This window comes from Carassius carassius, chromosome 27, assembly GCF_963082965.1.
Source record: "Carassius carassius chromosome 27, fCarCar2.1, whole genome shotgun sequence".
NCBI classification, from domain to species: domain Eukaryota; kingdom Metazoa; phylum Chordata; class Actinopteri; order Cypriniformes; family Cyprinidae; genus Carassius; species Carassius carassius.
In genome coordinates, this window is record NC_081781.1 from 3,212,259 (window position 1) to 3,227,424 (window position 15,166).

The window sequence follows — 15,166 nt, forward strand, 5'->3', positions numbered from 1 at the left end:
AACACTGAGCCATAAATCTCCTCTTCAGTAGCACATACACACACCAAACTTTACATATTTATTCCTGTCTATACTCTGAAGGTTTTTACAGAGGGATTTGTTCATATATAATTTTCTTGATTATATACATTTCATTTCCCCCAAAATTGTGAAAATATATTGTTTTCTGGCTGCTCAAAGTATTTTCTGAATAATGGAGTGACAAAAAGAGATTACCTCTGTAAAAACGTTTGACCCCCAGTGTTCAGATTTTTGTACTAGAAATTTATGCAAATTAGCTCATATTTCATTAAACAATGCCTAATTTGCAAATTTAAACATACGATTTTTGAACACTTGTAATACAAAAAATGTTTTCAATTACCAATGTAGTCAATCAACTTAGTGAGTATAGGTGACAACTATTAGTTTTTTTTACCTTATTCACCTAGAGAGTCTCGCCTCATATGTGGCTAAGAATTTTAGCACCTGAAAAACAATAGCATTTTCCACTGTCCAATTATGGATAAATGAGATAAACCTGCAATAAATCAAAGTGACACTATATTTGATGCTATTTTTTTTTGAAAAGCAAAACAGATGAATTTTCCCATGAGAATCTGATCTACTGCTCTTTCACTCAAAAGAATATCAGAAATACAAACATCTCCATCAATACAATCATATCTTTCTTTGGAACTAATGACTGAAAATAATTTTCAATAAAGAGGCAAACAAACAAACAAAAACAAGTTATAACAACAACATCATGCTGAGTCTGTCTCAGATATTAAATATATAAATCGTTGAAACCCATGAAACGCTCTTTAAAATGGAATAAAACCAAAATGGGATTATGATTATCAAGTCTTTTTAAAAAAATATCAAAGAATATTTTTCTTCAGTAACATAAAGTGCTGGATAAAAACACATGAAGGCAGGAATATCAGAATATGTATGTGATATGATGTGATAAGACAAAAATATTACTTAGTAGGCTACTCCAATAAAAAAATTATCTGAGAATAAATGAATAAATCTCAGAAAAAGAAGTTTCATGGTCACATTTTGCATAAAGAATACAAAGTGTATTCATGCAAATTTAAAGTTAATTTATGCTTAAAACTGTTTAATTGTCACAATGCGCAAATATAATTTTTTTTTCAGTAAAATATTGATTCTGGGGCAGGGTTGCCAGGTTTCAACAACAAAACCCGCCCAGTTGCTACTCAAAACTAGTCCAGTCACGTTTCGGGTGGGATACGCCAGTAAAAATCACATTCGCGTGGGGTAAAATACTCATTTTTAGTGGGGTTCCCCTGGTAAAATTTGCATTGTAGGGGTTAATATTACATTATTGGGGCCACTTAAACCCGCGGCAACAGTGTTAAAGTAGCCAAATTCCGCAGGAAAAAAAAAATTCTGGGGTAAAAATATGAATTTTAAATGGACACTTTTCACAAGACTGTGATGACGTGTTTAACAGTCATCAGCATCGCAAAAGTTATTTTTATATTTAGATTTTATATATATGTAACACTATACATTGTATTATATCACCTTTGCATCAAATTACAATAATAATAATAATAATAACTATTATTATTTCAAATAAAAAAAAGTTAACGCTAACGCAAGGTTGTTTTTAATGCAGCGTCTATGGGAGGGATGGTACATTGGACATCATTCTCTCTTTTGACTGCCGCTATCAGTCTCTTTCAGTCTTTGTCCTTTTTTGAAAGTCGTGAAAACACTATTGGAGTTTTTCTTTCGCTGTTTGAGCAAATGGGAATGCAAAAAATACACTTGTGATACCCTCGGACTCTCGACGTTTACTCAACTATGACGACTTCCACTACTGAGAAACCTGGAAACATGAAAAAGGTCTAATATGTGATATGTAACATTATTAATTTGTCATTCAGTCTGACTTTAACAAATTCATATGGTTCGTTGAAATGACAGTAACTACCCTGACGTGATGGATTGTTCTTGCAGTACATTCATAAAAAAACACAAAAGCTTGTGATTGCCACAAGCAAAACTGAAACATTCAAAATATATCTAACATCAGAGCTTTTTTTTTTTCTTTTTACAAATCTAACAGTATACTCTAAATCACGACTGACACGTGAAGACTTCTTTGAAAGAAAGTGCAGTTTTTTTCTTCTGAGGTCCAGACCCACACATGTATTTTGTGTGTGATTTTCATAAATTGCACTGATTCCAGTATGTTCAGTTTTGGTTTTCAGCCGGTGTCTTTCTGTATTCTGTGCAGTTTATGTGAGTCGTTCAGCGACTGGTGTTCGCCATCTGTCCGTCCACGAGGGGAAGCTGTTCTCTCCAGAAGGTGAACTGGCTGAAGGTGTCACTGCAGGGGAAATCACAGGACCCTCTGCGCTTCAGGAGCGGGAAGACGTGATCCACCACCTCACCTAGACGCACATACCTGCACAGGTAAAGCACAGCTGACACATTCATAAAAAGCATTTACAAACAGTCATTACCAGTGCTAACTACAAAACTAGTAACAGAACACACTTAACTATGAAATTCTTCTATTTAGTTACATTTAGTTAACAATGTCATTAATTTTTGCATTTAAAGCAATGTCTGATCAACTTTAGACAGTGTTTACACTTGTAGTTTGGTTCTTTTGTTCTGAACTAAAAAAGCATGCTGATTGAAACAAAAATATTGCTGATGAACAAAGAAATAACACCAGAGTTCGATCTAATAGAACCAAATATGTCCACATAAACAGGCACTTTTCTGGAAGCTTTAAATGAACTAAAAAAAGATTTTTTATTTTTATATGATTCTTTTCTGTCTTTATATTTTCTGGCAATGCAGTATGTGCTAGATTTTCTTTATTTACAAGCAAATAATTTCCAAAATATTTTACAAAATAGGTTTACGGCATTTTATTAGCATTCCTCCAAAATGAAAACTCAATGGTTTCGAATGTTACAGAGGGAATGAAATGTTGAGGTTTTGAAAAGTTTGAGGATTTGAACTTTTAAATGAAAATAAATAAACATTGGTATTATAATTTGTAGTGTACAATAAAATTACTGTTATAATTATTATCGAATATATTTTTTTTTACTTTGCAGTGCAATTGTGATTTACAGCAATATAACAGCAATATATATGTATTAAAACTAATAGTAATTTCAAAATAAACTTAATATTTTTAAAATAAAAACAATAGAAAAAAACAAATTTTCATAAAATATTTGATGTTTTCTGGCATGTCATATGAATATCATCAGAGAACCATGAATATTCCATTAAATTATTTCAACATTCATTTAAAATCTCAGGAGTATTTCAAGTAAATATTTTATATCTAAGAGGTTCGGCTGATAAAAAAAATGTCTGGGAGCCCCAGTGCTTAGTATATAGTATACAGTAGTAGCTTACAAACAAAATGAACAGCTATTTTCTTCAGAAAGGTAACTTGTGTGTAGTTGAACTACTTGATGTTATGAGTAGCTTGTCCACCTTCAATACCATGACTTAGGTGCCCTTGAGCAAGGCATCGAACCCCCAACTGCTCCCCGGGCGCCGCAGCATAAATGGCTGCCCACTGCTCCGGGTGTGTGTTCACAGTGTGTGTGTGTGTGTTCACTGCTCTGTGTGTGTGCATTTCGGATGGGTTAAATGCAGAGCACAAATTCTGAGTATGGGTCACCATACTTGGCTGAATGTCACTTCACTTTCACTTTTCACTTGTAAAATGACCAACTACTAACAAAGGTGCTCTGCTAACACCGGTCAATAGTTTATACTCACGATGAGATGTTGGTCTTGGCATGTTCCTGGATCAGTTCTCCTTTAGGATTGACAGTGAAGATTCGGTTTAAGGGAACTCCCACCTCTTTATAGGAGAACACGTCCTGCAGACACAACAGACAGAGAGATTACAAAACTACACATCACACAGATAATCTACAGTGCAGGCATCTTAATTAGGTATGCAAACCATTTTGACTGACAACCTAAGTCAATAATTATTTTTAATATGGCTAATATGATAGGCGATATTTTACTGCATCTCTTGCAGTCTCATTGTCTCTGTGTTCACTCACCGTGCCTCTGTTCCCAAACGCTGCGTAGAAGGGCTCAGTGTTTGGGAGGAACAGATTCTTAATATCTGTCAAACACGCCACCTTAAACTTCTCCGGCCTCTTCTCAATCACCTCCCTGGAAAGACAGAGTGTGTGAGTGTGTTGCTATATTCTCTAGCACCAGCATTTCTGACACTTTCTAATGTCACTGAAAGTTGTTATGCAGTGGGTACTGTATTTGAGAGTGTCTGCAGAGTTTTTAACATAAAAATGCAAATCCATACTATGTATCTCAAATTCAAGTAGAATTAGGCTTAATATATAATCAACAGAAGTCCATGAGATATTTAGTGAATCAAACTGTGTGTGAGTGTGCACAGTAAAAAAAGAAAATTTCGGAGTTGAAAATAAAACAGATTACTATATGCTATTTCAGTTTTTCTACTTCAGAATTTCACATTTAATTTAATGTGTCACTTGCCACTTTATTGTGATTATTTGTGAAATTTAGAAAATCCTGCAACTCTTTTTTCATCACCTGTGCAGTGCTGAAAGCAGGCTGCTGGGACACAGTAAAACGGGTCCCTGAGGTAACATGGTTCCTCTCTCATTGACCCAGTGCAGGTAACCCCGTGTCATGTCAGCCATGCCGATCGCTCTCGCCGAGCAGTACAGAAACTTATACCCGTTCCTGTGAAACATACACAGATGCATTTCCCTCTTCATCCTGCTGACGTATCAGAGCATCAGAGAAAGCGTCTGTGGGCTCTTACTGGTTGATGTTGTGATACAGGCTTGCGATGCCCTGATGGGTCCAGTCTTTACCCAGTGTGGGCAAAATGTGCCCCAGCTTATCTGACCTGCGAGACGACATCAACATTATGTGAGCTGATCAATTATTGTGGAAGGTTACGATTATGTTCACGATTACATACCTGGTGATTGTGCCATCGATGTCTGATATGATGATTTTATCCTCCCAGTTCCACAGATAGATGGTTCCCTCACAGCGACATGTGCCCTGATACTGCGTCGTCACACTAAACACCACGTCATTAGGACCGTCCTTCAGCTGCAGACTGACCTACAGCAGACAAACAATCAGAGACACAATACACATGCTTCTCTTCTCAAATGTGGTTTTGAATCATGTGATCATTCTAGTAAATTGATTCATTTGAATGATTCAGTGATCCAAGTTTTGCATGGAATTCCTGGGTTCTATTTTGTAGTGAAATATTTAGCTAAATGGCACTGTTCATAACTATTTTGGGCTCAAATAAATTTTTTTTTTCTCATTTAGTATTTAATGTGGCATTATATTTGTTAATTATTAAACTTAAATCAATAATCTTTTTTTTTCATCACATTTAGTCATTTGTTGCTTTTATCCAAAGCGACTTACAAATAAGGACAATGGAAGCAAACAAAACCAACAAAAGAGCATTAATATGCACAATAATTTAATTTTTTAATTTTTTTGTGTGTTTATTTATAATAAACAAAAACAAGTAGATATAATATATAATGAATAGAGAATGCTAGGTTCATTTTTTTATAAATAAAACGAAAACGAATAGAAAAAGAATAGAGAACACTAATTGTTTTTTTTTTTAATAAAAAGAAAATGAGTAGTAGAAATAGGGCTGCACGATTATGAAAAAAAATCATAATTGTCAATTATTCCCTTAAAAATGGTAATTGTGATTATTAATTATGATTATCACAATATACATTGAATAATGTTTATACCATTATTTGATGCAACTGCATGCCGGATTTTTATATGAAAATAAACAAGCTGAAAACATTCTAGTTGAAAAACCTTTAGTGCTTTTCTATAGTATTAAGCCTCAAATGTCAACTATACATCAGATTGGTTTCTTCTTTAAATTATAAAAAAAAGTAAAAATATGGATGTTTTATAATGTTATACTAAAAATAAACTAATGGAAAAACCCTTCTTAAGCATATAGAATAACATAAATGGACCTTGAACGATTAGTTGCCACCTTGAACGATTACATAATTGTGGCATCGCGATTAGAAATTTGATTAATTGTGCAGCCCTAAGTAGAATAGAAATAGAATAGAGAGTGTTAAGAGGGTCAAGTTTTTTAATAAATAAAAAAGAAAACAAGTATATAAATAGAGATAGAATAAAGAGTGCAAGTGTTCAAGGGAAATAAATAAATAATTAAGTTCAATATACTTACGAGCTGTTCTGAAGAGAGGCGGAGCGTTTTCTGATAGGACACGCCCCCTCCTGCAGGGGCGGGGTCTGTGTGAACAGGGACGGGGGTTTGTTTGGCAGTTAAGCCTTCATCGCTGGAGGAGGATTCGTCTATGCGCCTGTAAACAAACCTTCGGTCAGACATATTAATGCTTACAGACTGCAGTATTACAGATGAAACCATAACCATCAGATCTGAACCTGTTCTTGATGGTCTCATCTCCTGCATGGCATGCCGAACCACCGGAGACTGAATCCTGCAAACACAAAGGACTCACACTTCAGGACTTCACAGAAAGTCACAAAACCTTAAGTCTACACCCAGTGGACCATTTGAATCAAAGCCCAAGGTGATAAGGAGTATGTATCCAAGTACCAGTTTGGTGCTGTTTGTTCTTCCTCGCCATGAAAACCACCATCTTCCTCGGTTTCTGGGCATTTTCTCCTTCGTAAGTCTCTCTACTGTGGCCTGTGAGGGATATGCACACAGGGTTAATGCTCAACAACTGAAAATCTCTCAACAAAACTCTCAGAAACCAAAGCCACAAAAATCAAACAAATGCTGGACTCTCATGCAGGAAAGAGGATTGAAATGTAATTTATTCCTGTGATGCAAAGCTGAATTTTTAGCATCATTCCTCCAGTCTTCAGTGTCACATGATCCTTCAGAAATCATTCTGATATGCTGATTATGTTCAGGAAACATTTCTGATTATGACCAGTGATGAAAACATTAATATTTTTGTGGACACCATAATGCATGTGTTTTGGAAACGTTCAAAAGAAAAGCATTTACTTGAAATCGAAATCTTTTGAAACATACAAATGTCTTTACTGTCACTTTTGATCAACTTAATGCGCCTTTGCTGAATAAAAGCATTCATTTGTTCAAAAAAATCTTAAAGACCCCAACACTATAATGTATATATTATATGAGTGCACAAATTAAATTGATTTAATAGATTCTTTCATTTATTCTTATTTGCCAATTTTATAATAGTAATAATTTATTAACGCTGTTAAGTGTAATCTCAAATAAATCTCAAAATAAATATCCATTTTTATACTGTACACTACAATCAGTTTTAGTTTTTAGTGCTTTATGTTTAATTAAATACCTGAAAATAATTATTGCCTTAACTGTATCATCCACAATTGTATATCTGATAAATACTAAAAACACTTTTATATTACTGAATCAAAAGTATTCCAATACTAGTATTAAATATTTATTTCATTACAAAACTGACATTTGGCAGAACAACTAAGTAACTCAAATGAATCAGTGAAATGAAAATGAAAACACTAATGTACAAGAGTGTGTGTGTACCTTAGGCAATGGTTTCTGGAAGGCTTGCATAGCCAACATAATAGGAGCAGCAGTGCTCCAGTTATAATACCTGCACAGAGAACGAGAAACAAATCTAGCAGCTGTTATTTCAGTCCAAGACAAATGAAATGAGAATCGATAACAGTAACATGATGACACTCACTTAGAGTTGATCTGCACCACCAGATTAGGGTCATCAATGATGGATGGACTATCAGCAAACTGCTGAAATGACACAGACTTCTGCTGGAAATGTTCTGAATGATAAAGAGCGGGACAGGAAATCGATAATGATGCCGAAATGGGGAATGCTTAACGAATGTGTTTGAAGTCCTGCTGTACATGATTAATGAGCGGTGCTGATTGGGTCTGTGCACCTTTAGTGATCTCTCTATTTTCTGTGAGTCCTCCACACAGAGAGATGGCCATAGAGGGCAGGTCGTAACTGTCCACGCCGCTGTCGGCTCCCGAGCTGCACATGGACTGAGGAGACACATTCACACTGCGAACGCCGTTCGAACCACTGAGAAAACACAAAATACCTTCTTTTTTTGAAAGTTTTTCTAAATTGAGTCATACATCAAATAAATAAGCTTTCCATTGATGTATGGTTTATTATGATCAGACAATATTTGGCCAAGATACAACTATTTGAAAATCTGGAATCTGAGGGTGCAAAAAAAATCTAAATATTCAGAAAATCCCCTTTGAAGTTGTCGAAATGAATTCTTAGTAATGCATATTACTAATCAAAAATTAAATGATCATGTAAGTTGCTTCAGTAAGAGTTTGTCTATAAATATGAATGACAATATAACATTATTCTTACATTTACTATCTTATTTTTTAGGCTTTACAGGGTTAACACAGCTTTTCCTGTGTTAGGTGATAACGCACCTTTTCGGGAAGTAAAGTGCTGCCACTTCTGGCTCCAGATTTTTTAGATCATCCAAATACACGCCGTCAGAACCCAGGTGGCGGCTTTTCTTATCTGCAGGAGAGCACATGAATCATTATGAATTATGTAATACTCATAAACAAGCCACATTTTTTACCAAAAAACAACTAATGTACTAATTACCTTTTCTTTTAGACGGAGAATCAGTCTTTTTTTGTGGGCGGGATCCAGTATTTGCTCCTCCCTCCTCCACCGCTGATATCACGCAAGCCGCTCTGTTTGATTGGCTGTCAGAATGTAATTTCCTGTTTCTGTCGTGGCCATGGACAGCTGTGTCAGGGATGACTCTGAAATGTGTGTTGTCAGAGACCGGGATTGACAGTGGGCACGCAGGCAGGATGTCTGGTTTCGATGATAAAAACGCTGGCTGTAAATATATCATTTTGTTATGGAGTAAGTATGAGTTTATTATATGAGCCGTATTTCAGATCACATGGATGTTATAGTTGCTGTTAATTGGGTGAATGTGTCAGTGAGTTGGTTTAATCCTGACCTTGGCAGCTTGTGGTAACTCCCCCCAGGACCACAGCATGGCCGAATCCTCCTGCTGATCTTTAAGCAGCTCAGAGTCACTTTTAGGGGTGCATGGACGAGACACATGAGGACTGGAAAGAAAAAACAGGTTTCTTTATTGCACAAACTAGAATTTTATTTGGAAAACTCATCAATACTTTGCTAATAAAGCGCAAATATTAGAGAACGGAGCCCTGCACATGACATGCAAGGAAAAATTAATAAATTGTGCGCATGATTTACTAATTTTGTTCCCTCAATGTACACAATTTCGCAAATCGAGGGAACAAATTAGTAAATCAAGGGAATGCAACAGTAATCGTGTGCACGTTTTAGTACACTGATGGAATTAATTAGTAAATCATGCACATGATTTAGCCTAGCCTACTATTTTTTCCTGCATGCCATGTGCAGGCTCCGTATTAGAGAGAAAGCACTGACAGAGATTATTTGCCAATAGATTTATCATTAGCAAAAAAAAATGGCCAATAGTAGTATGGTAGTACACTACCTGTGAACAGGACTCCACTCTCCATCTGAACGAGCATGAATTGTGTTTTGTTTGTTTCCAGTGGATGAACCTCCGTTCATCAGATCTCTGCATACATAGAAACACACACAGGAAGATGTTGAGCAATATAGTAAAATTAAATTATAAATTATATACAGCTGGTCAAAAGTTTAGAATAATATGTTTTTGAAAATAAGTCTTTAAGGCTTAATTTATTTGATCAAAAATACAGTAAAAAATTTATATTGTGAAATATATTTTCTATTAGAATATATTTGAATAGTAATGTATTTGTGTGATGTACAGCTCAAATTCCAGCAAATTCTGATTATTAGGATGATATAAGAGTCTTTTATTATGGTGTACAACTATGTTTATATTCTGAAAGTGTCTGCTGACCTGTTCTGATCAGGCTGCTCGCTGTTGAACAGTTCTTCCTCTGAGAACTCCACGCTTTCTTCCCTCTTCACATCCTCCATTCTAAACTTCCTTCTCCTCTTCCTCCTCTTCTTCATTATTCCATTCTCACTGCAGGAGCCCATCAGAAGCCCCCCGTCGGATGGAATGGGAGATGTGGCCAGGTAAGATGGAACCACTTCCTGTAAGGAATCACAAAGAGAAAAGTTAAAATGAGACTGTTCTGTAAACACAGTGTGCTATTAATAGACATTAGTAAGACAATTTTTTTGAGTCAGGTAATTTTATTGTGTTAATGTAAAGTGCAGTGTGATAAGCTACGATGTTAAATAACAACAAAACTGCTGATCTCAGAACCGCAGAGGCTGATTCTTATAAACAACACATTTTCTTTCTTTTTTCTTCTCTTCGCAAAGAAGGTTTAATTCACAGAAGTCCTAGCCCACTTCCTGTATTTACTTCTTTTGTTACTTTCAATATGATCTTATTCAGGAAACGACTACTCTGTTATAAAATGGCATTTTATTCTACATTTAAGGCTTGTTCTTAAATCACTGTATTGCTGTAGAATATGGCAGTTATGTTATTAATTTTAGAACTTTAAATACTTCGAAAACATTCTAAATTCTAAAAGTATCCTGCTGTGTTCCAGAATGCTGCTCTGTTCTAGAAAGCTGGATTAAGATCAGCTTTGAGCATGTGAAATAACTTCAGACTTCCTTGCAGCTTTACATTATGTAATCGAGAGATCTCTTATGTTTAGAACCTCTACTGGTCAAATATCTTTCGTACAGAGGTCACTCCACTGCTTAGTATGAAAAGAAGCTATTGAAGCACAAGTTTAGTGTGACCACAGTTTTGGAAAGGAAACTAGCATGAATACTGGTGACTGCCGGGCAAAATGTGAGGGCTTGCATGGGCGCACCTGATCGTCTTCTGTCTCCTTGACGAAGAAAGCTTCTCCGTTCTCGCCCAACTTCATGTGTAAATCCACAGGTTCCCCATTGATCTCAATGTCCACCTAATTGACAAAGTTAGAGAAGAGAAGTCAACACATATAATATCAAGTCATATCACTGTTACCTTTAATGCACCACTCACCACTTTCTCTCGTGATCTCAGGACGCCCATTTTTCCGAAGCGTACGTGAAATGGAGAGCAGATCAGAGCTCCATCCGGCTGCCGGACAACGATGACATCTATGCAACCGGAGAGCGTGGCGGGATTCAGACCTCTGTAGAGCTCTTTCACCTGCACGAACACCTGCCCCGCCAACTGCCCCACGTAATTCATGGTCTGAGTCTAAATAGAGAGAGGGGAAGAGATGTTCATTATTGATCATGGTGTATGGTCAGTATGAACTCTGTGGAATATAGAGTGTGTCGTTTTCTTTTATTAAAGGAATAATTCACCCAAAAATGAACGTTTGCTTAAAATGTGAAAATCCTCAGGTCATCAAAGGTGAAGATGAGTTTGTTTCTTCATCAGAACAGATTTTGAGTCATTTAGCATCATATAATTTCCTCTGCAGTGAATGGGTTCCGTCAGAATGAGAGTCCAAACAGCAGATAAAAACATCAAAATAACACAAATTAGTCCATAATCCATAACATCACTTCCTCCAGTGAAAAAGGCCATCTCCTGTTGTCCTCTCACATCAAAATCCACCAACATATTTGTTTAGAACTGGTGTCTGATCCGTGCAAATTTATCTCTTAATTCAGATGAGATTAATTTTTCACTGGAGAAAGCAATATTATGGATAGAGGACTCATCTTTTGGTTCCTTTTGGATTATTGTGATGTTTTTATCAGCTGTTTGGACTCTCATTCTTTCTGACGGCACCCATACACTGCAGAGGATCCTTTGGTTAATTAATTTCTCCAAATCTGTTCCTATGAAGAAACAAACTCATCTAAAACTTGGATGGCCTGAGGGTGAGTAAATTTTCTTATTTTTACATGAACTATTCCTTTCAGACCTACATTGATTAAGGAACCTGAGAGACCAGCATATCACAAAAACTAGATGGTGGATGTTTTTGACATGAACTAGTCCACAACCACCCAAAATATCCTATATCAACCACATAGCAATGCTTTAAAAGACACTTACAAAACTTTGAAGGGGCATTACTTACATTTCATTCAAAAAATTTAAAAATCTTGTTATTTTTCCAGTTACATTTACTACTAGTGGTGCAGAAATCACACATTTCACATCGTAGTATATTAAACATAATGTATATAGTATATAATGAACAACATCAAACACTAATGCATGACAAAGCAATTCTTTCACCAACATGCATTTTTTAAATTACAATCCAGTTGATTTTCACTCTGCACACTACTCTGTCAATCTGATTCCCTCACAATCAGAAATTATTGATTTATTTCTGTCATAAATTCTGGAGAAGGTCAAGCCAGCAGGAATTCTGTCACCAGTTACTTTACTTCTGCACTTGATCAAACAGACATGATGCTTTATAAAAAAAACTGTCTGGACAATATAAAACATTCAGATGATCACAAAGGCCAGAGAACTAACCATAATGTACATGTTTACAGATGCTATTAAAGACCACGTGTCTGTCAAACACCACAGGATCAAATTTCAGAATCTGTTCTGTACATAAGATAGATACACAATATCAATGTGCTCATGTGAGATTATCACTGCTGTACTCCTCCTGGCGTCATATTCCTCCATAAATGAATAATGTCAGCCCCAGACAAGCTAACTGAGTTAAGAGAAAAGATGAATCCAGAAATATCCAAAGAGGAGGACTACAAAGCCATCAGTTTCTCACTGAAGCTTTAAGCATTAGGTGAAGTGAATGCAAAATTGAGCCCTAGACCGACAATTAGTCACATTATTTAAAACAGTCATTTACATGCAAAAAGGATAAGGAATGAAGAGAGAGAGAGAGAGAGAGAGAGAGAGAGAGGGAGAGAGGGAGAGAGAGAGAGATGTGTAGTTCCAAAGAAAAAAAGTTCAATCTGTCAGAACATCTTTTCAGCAGCAGAAAGCAGTTATTTGTATTCAATAATTACATTTTATTAAATTATATTATAATATATATATATATATATATATATATATATATATATATATATATATATATATATATATATATATATATATATATATATATATATATATATATATATATATACTATAAAATACAAAATAACACATTAATAATAAATAAGTATTATTAATGTGTTATTTTGGATTAAATAATTACATTTTATAAAATTATATATATATATATATATATATATATATACAGTATATATATATATAATACTTTTTATTAAATTATTAATTATAATAAATGAATAAAAATATTACGTATACAAGTATATTAGTAAATAACTTATTTCTTTATACTTAGATATTACTTAATAGTACATAGTTTATATTATAGTATAATTTATCTGTCTTAAAAAATATATTATTCAGTTATATTATAGCTCGTTGTTGATGAATGTATATTCGACACCGATATTCAATAATTTCAGCCTTTAAAAGAAGAAGAAGTCTTGTGAATCAGGACTAATATGAATCATCAGCATTATAAGAGTGATAAAATAGCAGCAGCTTTGAAAGTGTGAAGGAAAATATTGACTCATCAGCAGCTGTCGTTATATTATGTATAGTTATGTAATCAAGCAGCATACCAAAACAATGTTTACAGACGTGACATACGAATATCAGCGTCATATTCACCATTTCATTTCACATCTCACATTAATAGCTTGCTGTTGTGGTTTACATACACAGCATTTTAGGTTAAATGACTATGTTCATACATAAAGTCGCCCTCACCTCTCACGTTAGTAAAGCCCAGTTCAGCTCATCGTGTTTTCAGAGGAGAAACATTGTAACATCCATACATTCATATTCTGACCAACGATGTGAGTGACGTCACGTACACCAAAAAAAATAAATAAATAAAAATCGGTAAAAATGACTTCTTCCTTTCTTCCCGTTGGGCCACTTTCATATTCATTCACGCCTGTACATTTGAAATAGAATCCCGCGTTTTAAAAGCCATTAGACCGTATTCAGTACAGGAATATCTGCGATCATTCGTCTGTCAGAAGAATCTAGACAGAGCCGATAAGTTGTGGGCGGGCGCTGATAGTTTGTTTTAACTCGGCTCTTGCAGGTACCGCTTTGAGTGACAGCTGTGAGGTGATCCTGCTGTCCAATCAGCGCACAGCTTTGGTGACACATAGTAGCGGCTGTGAGGTGATTGTTCTGACCAATCAGCGCGCACTTCTCATCGTTCCTAGTTGTTTTTGTAAGGTGATCCTCTTGTCCAATCATTGAGCCGCTTTCACTGACGTTCGATGTCTTTTGTTTTTAGCATTTCGAACGTCGAAAGAATAAAAACACAGGCAAGTTAAACTAATAAACTAAAGATATTAATAAAGCTTATTCTTTCTGGAATGATGAGAAGGGCTTTTAAAGAAAATAGGGTAGATACTAAATTATGTACTTAAATGTTAATTATACTTTCAGTAGCTATATTGAAACATAAAATATATTTTTAAATTATATATTTATAATTTATTAACTATATTCTTTCCTGCTGACAGGGAACATTCTCACAACTTTCACTTACGTTTTCTAAACTTTTTACGTGACCCTGGAGCACAAAAGCAGATATAAGTAGCACAGGTATATTTTTTAGCAATAGCCAAAAAATACATTGTATGGGTCAAAACGATGGATTTTTCTTTTATGCCAAAAATCATTAGGATGTTAAGTAAAGATCATGTTCCATGGAGATATTTAGCAAAAGTCCTATTGTAAATATATTAAAACGTAATTTTTAATTAGTAATATGCATTACTAAGAACTTGATTTGGACAACTTTAAAGGCAATTTCCTCAGTATTTAATTAAAAAAAATATATTATTTTTTTTGCACCCTTAGATCCCAGATTTAAAAAAAAAATAATAATAATAATAATAATAAAAATAATAAATAAAAGAAAGAAAAAAAATAATAATAATATCCTTATGACTGGTTTTGTGCTCCAGGGTAACATATAGTCTAGGTGCTAGGGTTAGGCCTTTAGGGTAAATTGTTATTTGAAATATGTTTGTGGAATGTTCTTATAACATTATAAATTTTT

The 15,166-nt window shown here is 34.8% G+C and overlaps 1 protein-coding gene across 1 annotated transcript; it reads right to left on the minus strand.

The window, feature by feature from the left end:
• Nucleotides 1-1,511: 1,511 nt before the first annotated feature.
• Nucleotides 1,512-14,172, minus strand: LOC132106450 (phosphatidate phosphatase LPIN1-like). Its single transcript, XM_059512138.1, has 20 exons — nucleotides 13,849-14,172; nucleotides 11,116-11,316; nucleotides 10,940-11,035; nucleotides 9,997-10,196; nucleotides 9,598-9,684; nucleotides 9,067-9,178; nucleotides 8,697-8,940; nucleotides 8,513-8,606; nucleotides 7,993-8,138; nucleotides 7,779-7,872; nucleotides 7,616-7,685; nucleotides 6,662-6,754; nucleotides 6,487-6,542; nucleotides 6,269-6,404; nucleotides 4,988-5,136; nucleotides 4,826-4,912; nucleotides 4,591-4,743; nucleotides 4,074-4,188; nucleotides 3,778-3,881; nucleotides 1,512-2,428 (listed from the first exon to the last, which is right to left on the minus strand). Exons 2-20 carry the CDS (start codon nucleotides 11,305-11,307, stop codon nucleotides 2,272-2,274), a joined length of 2,385 nt encoding a protein of 794 aa, XP_059368121.1. The 5' UTR covers nucleotides 11,308-11,316; nucleotides 13,849-14,172; the 3' UTR covers nucleotides 1,512-2,271.
• Between the last annotated feature and the right edge of the window lie 994 nt (nucleotides 14,173-15,166).

Bases quoted from the DNA above. Each gene is read 5' to 3' on its own strand.
- LOC132106450 (XM_059512138.1), bottom strand. From the start codon at position 11,307: ATGAATTACGTGGGGCAGTTGGCGGGGCAGGTGTTCGTGCAGGTGAAA. The intron at 8,941-9,066 runs GTCAGGATTAAA...ATATATTTACAG, and splicing joins AGTTACCACAAGCTGCCAAG to CCAGCGTTTTTATCATCGAA. The intron at 4,913-4,987 runs GTATGTAATCGT...GTCGTCTCGCAG, and splicing joins ATCGATGGCACAATCACCAG to GTCAGATAAGCTGGGGCACA.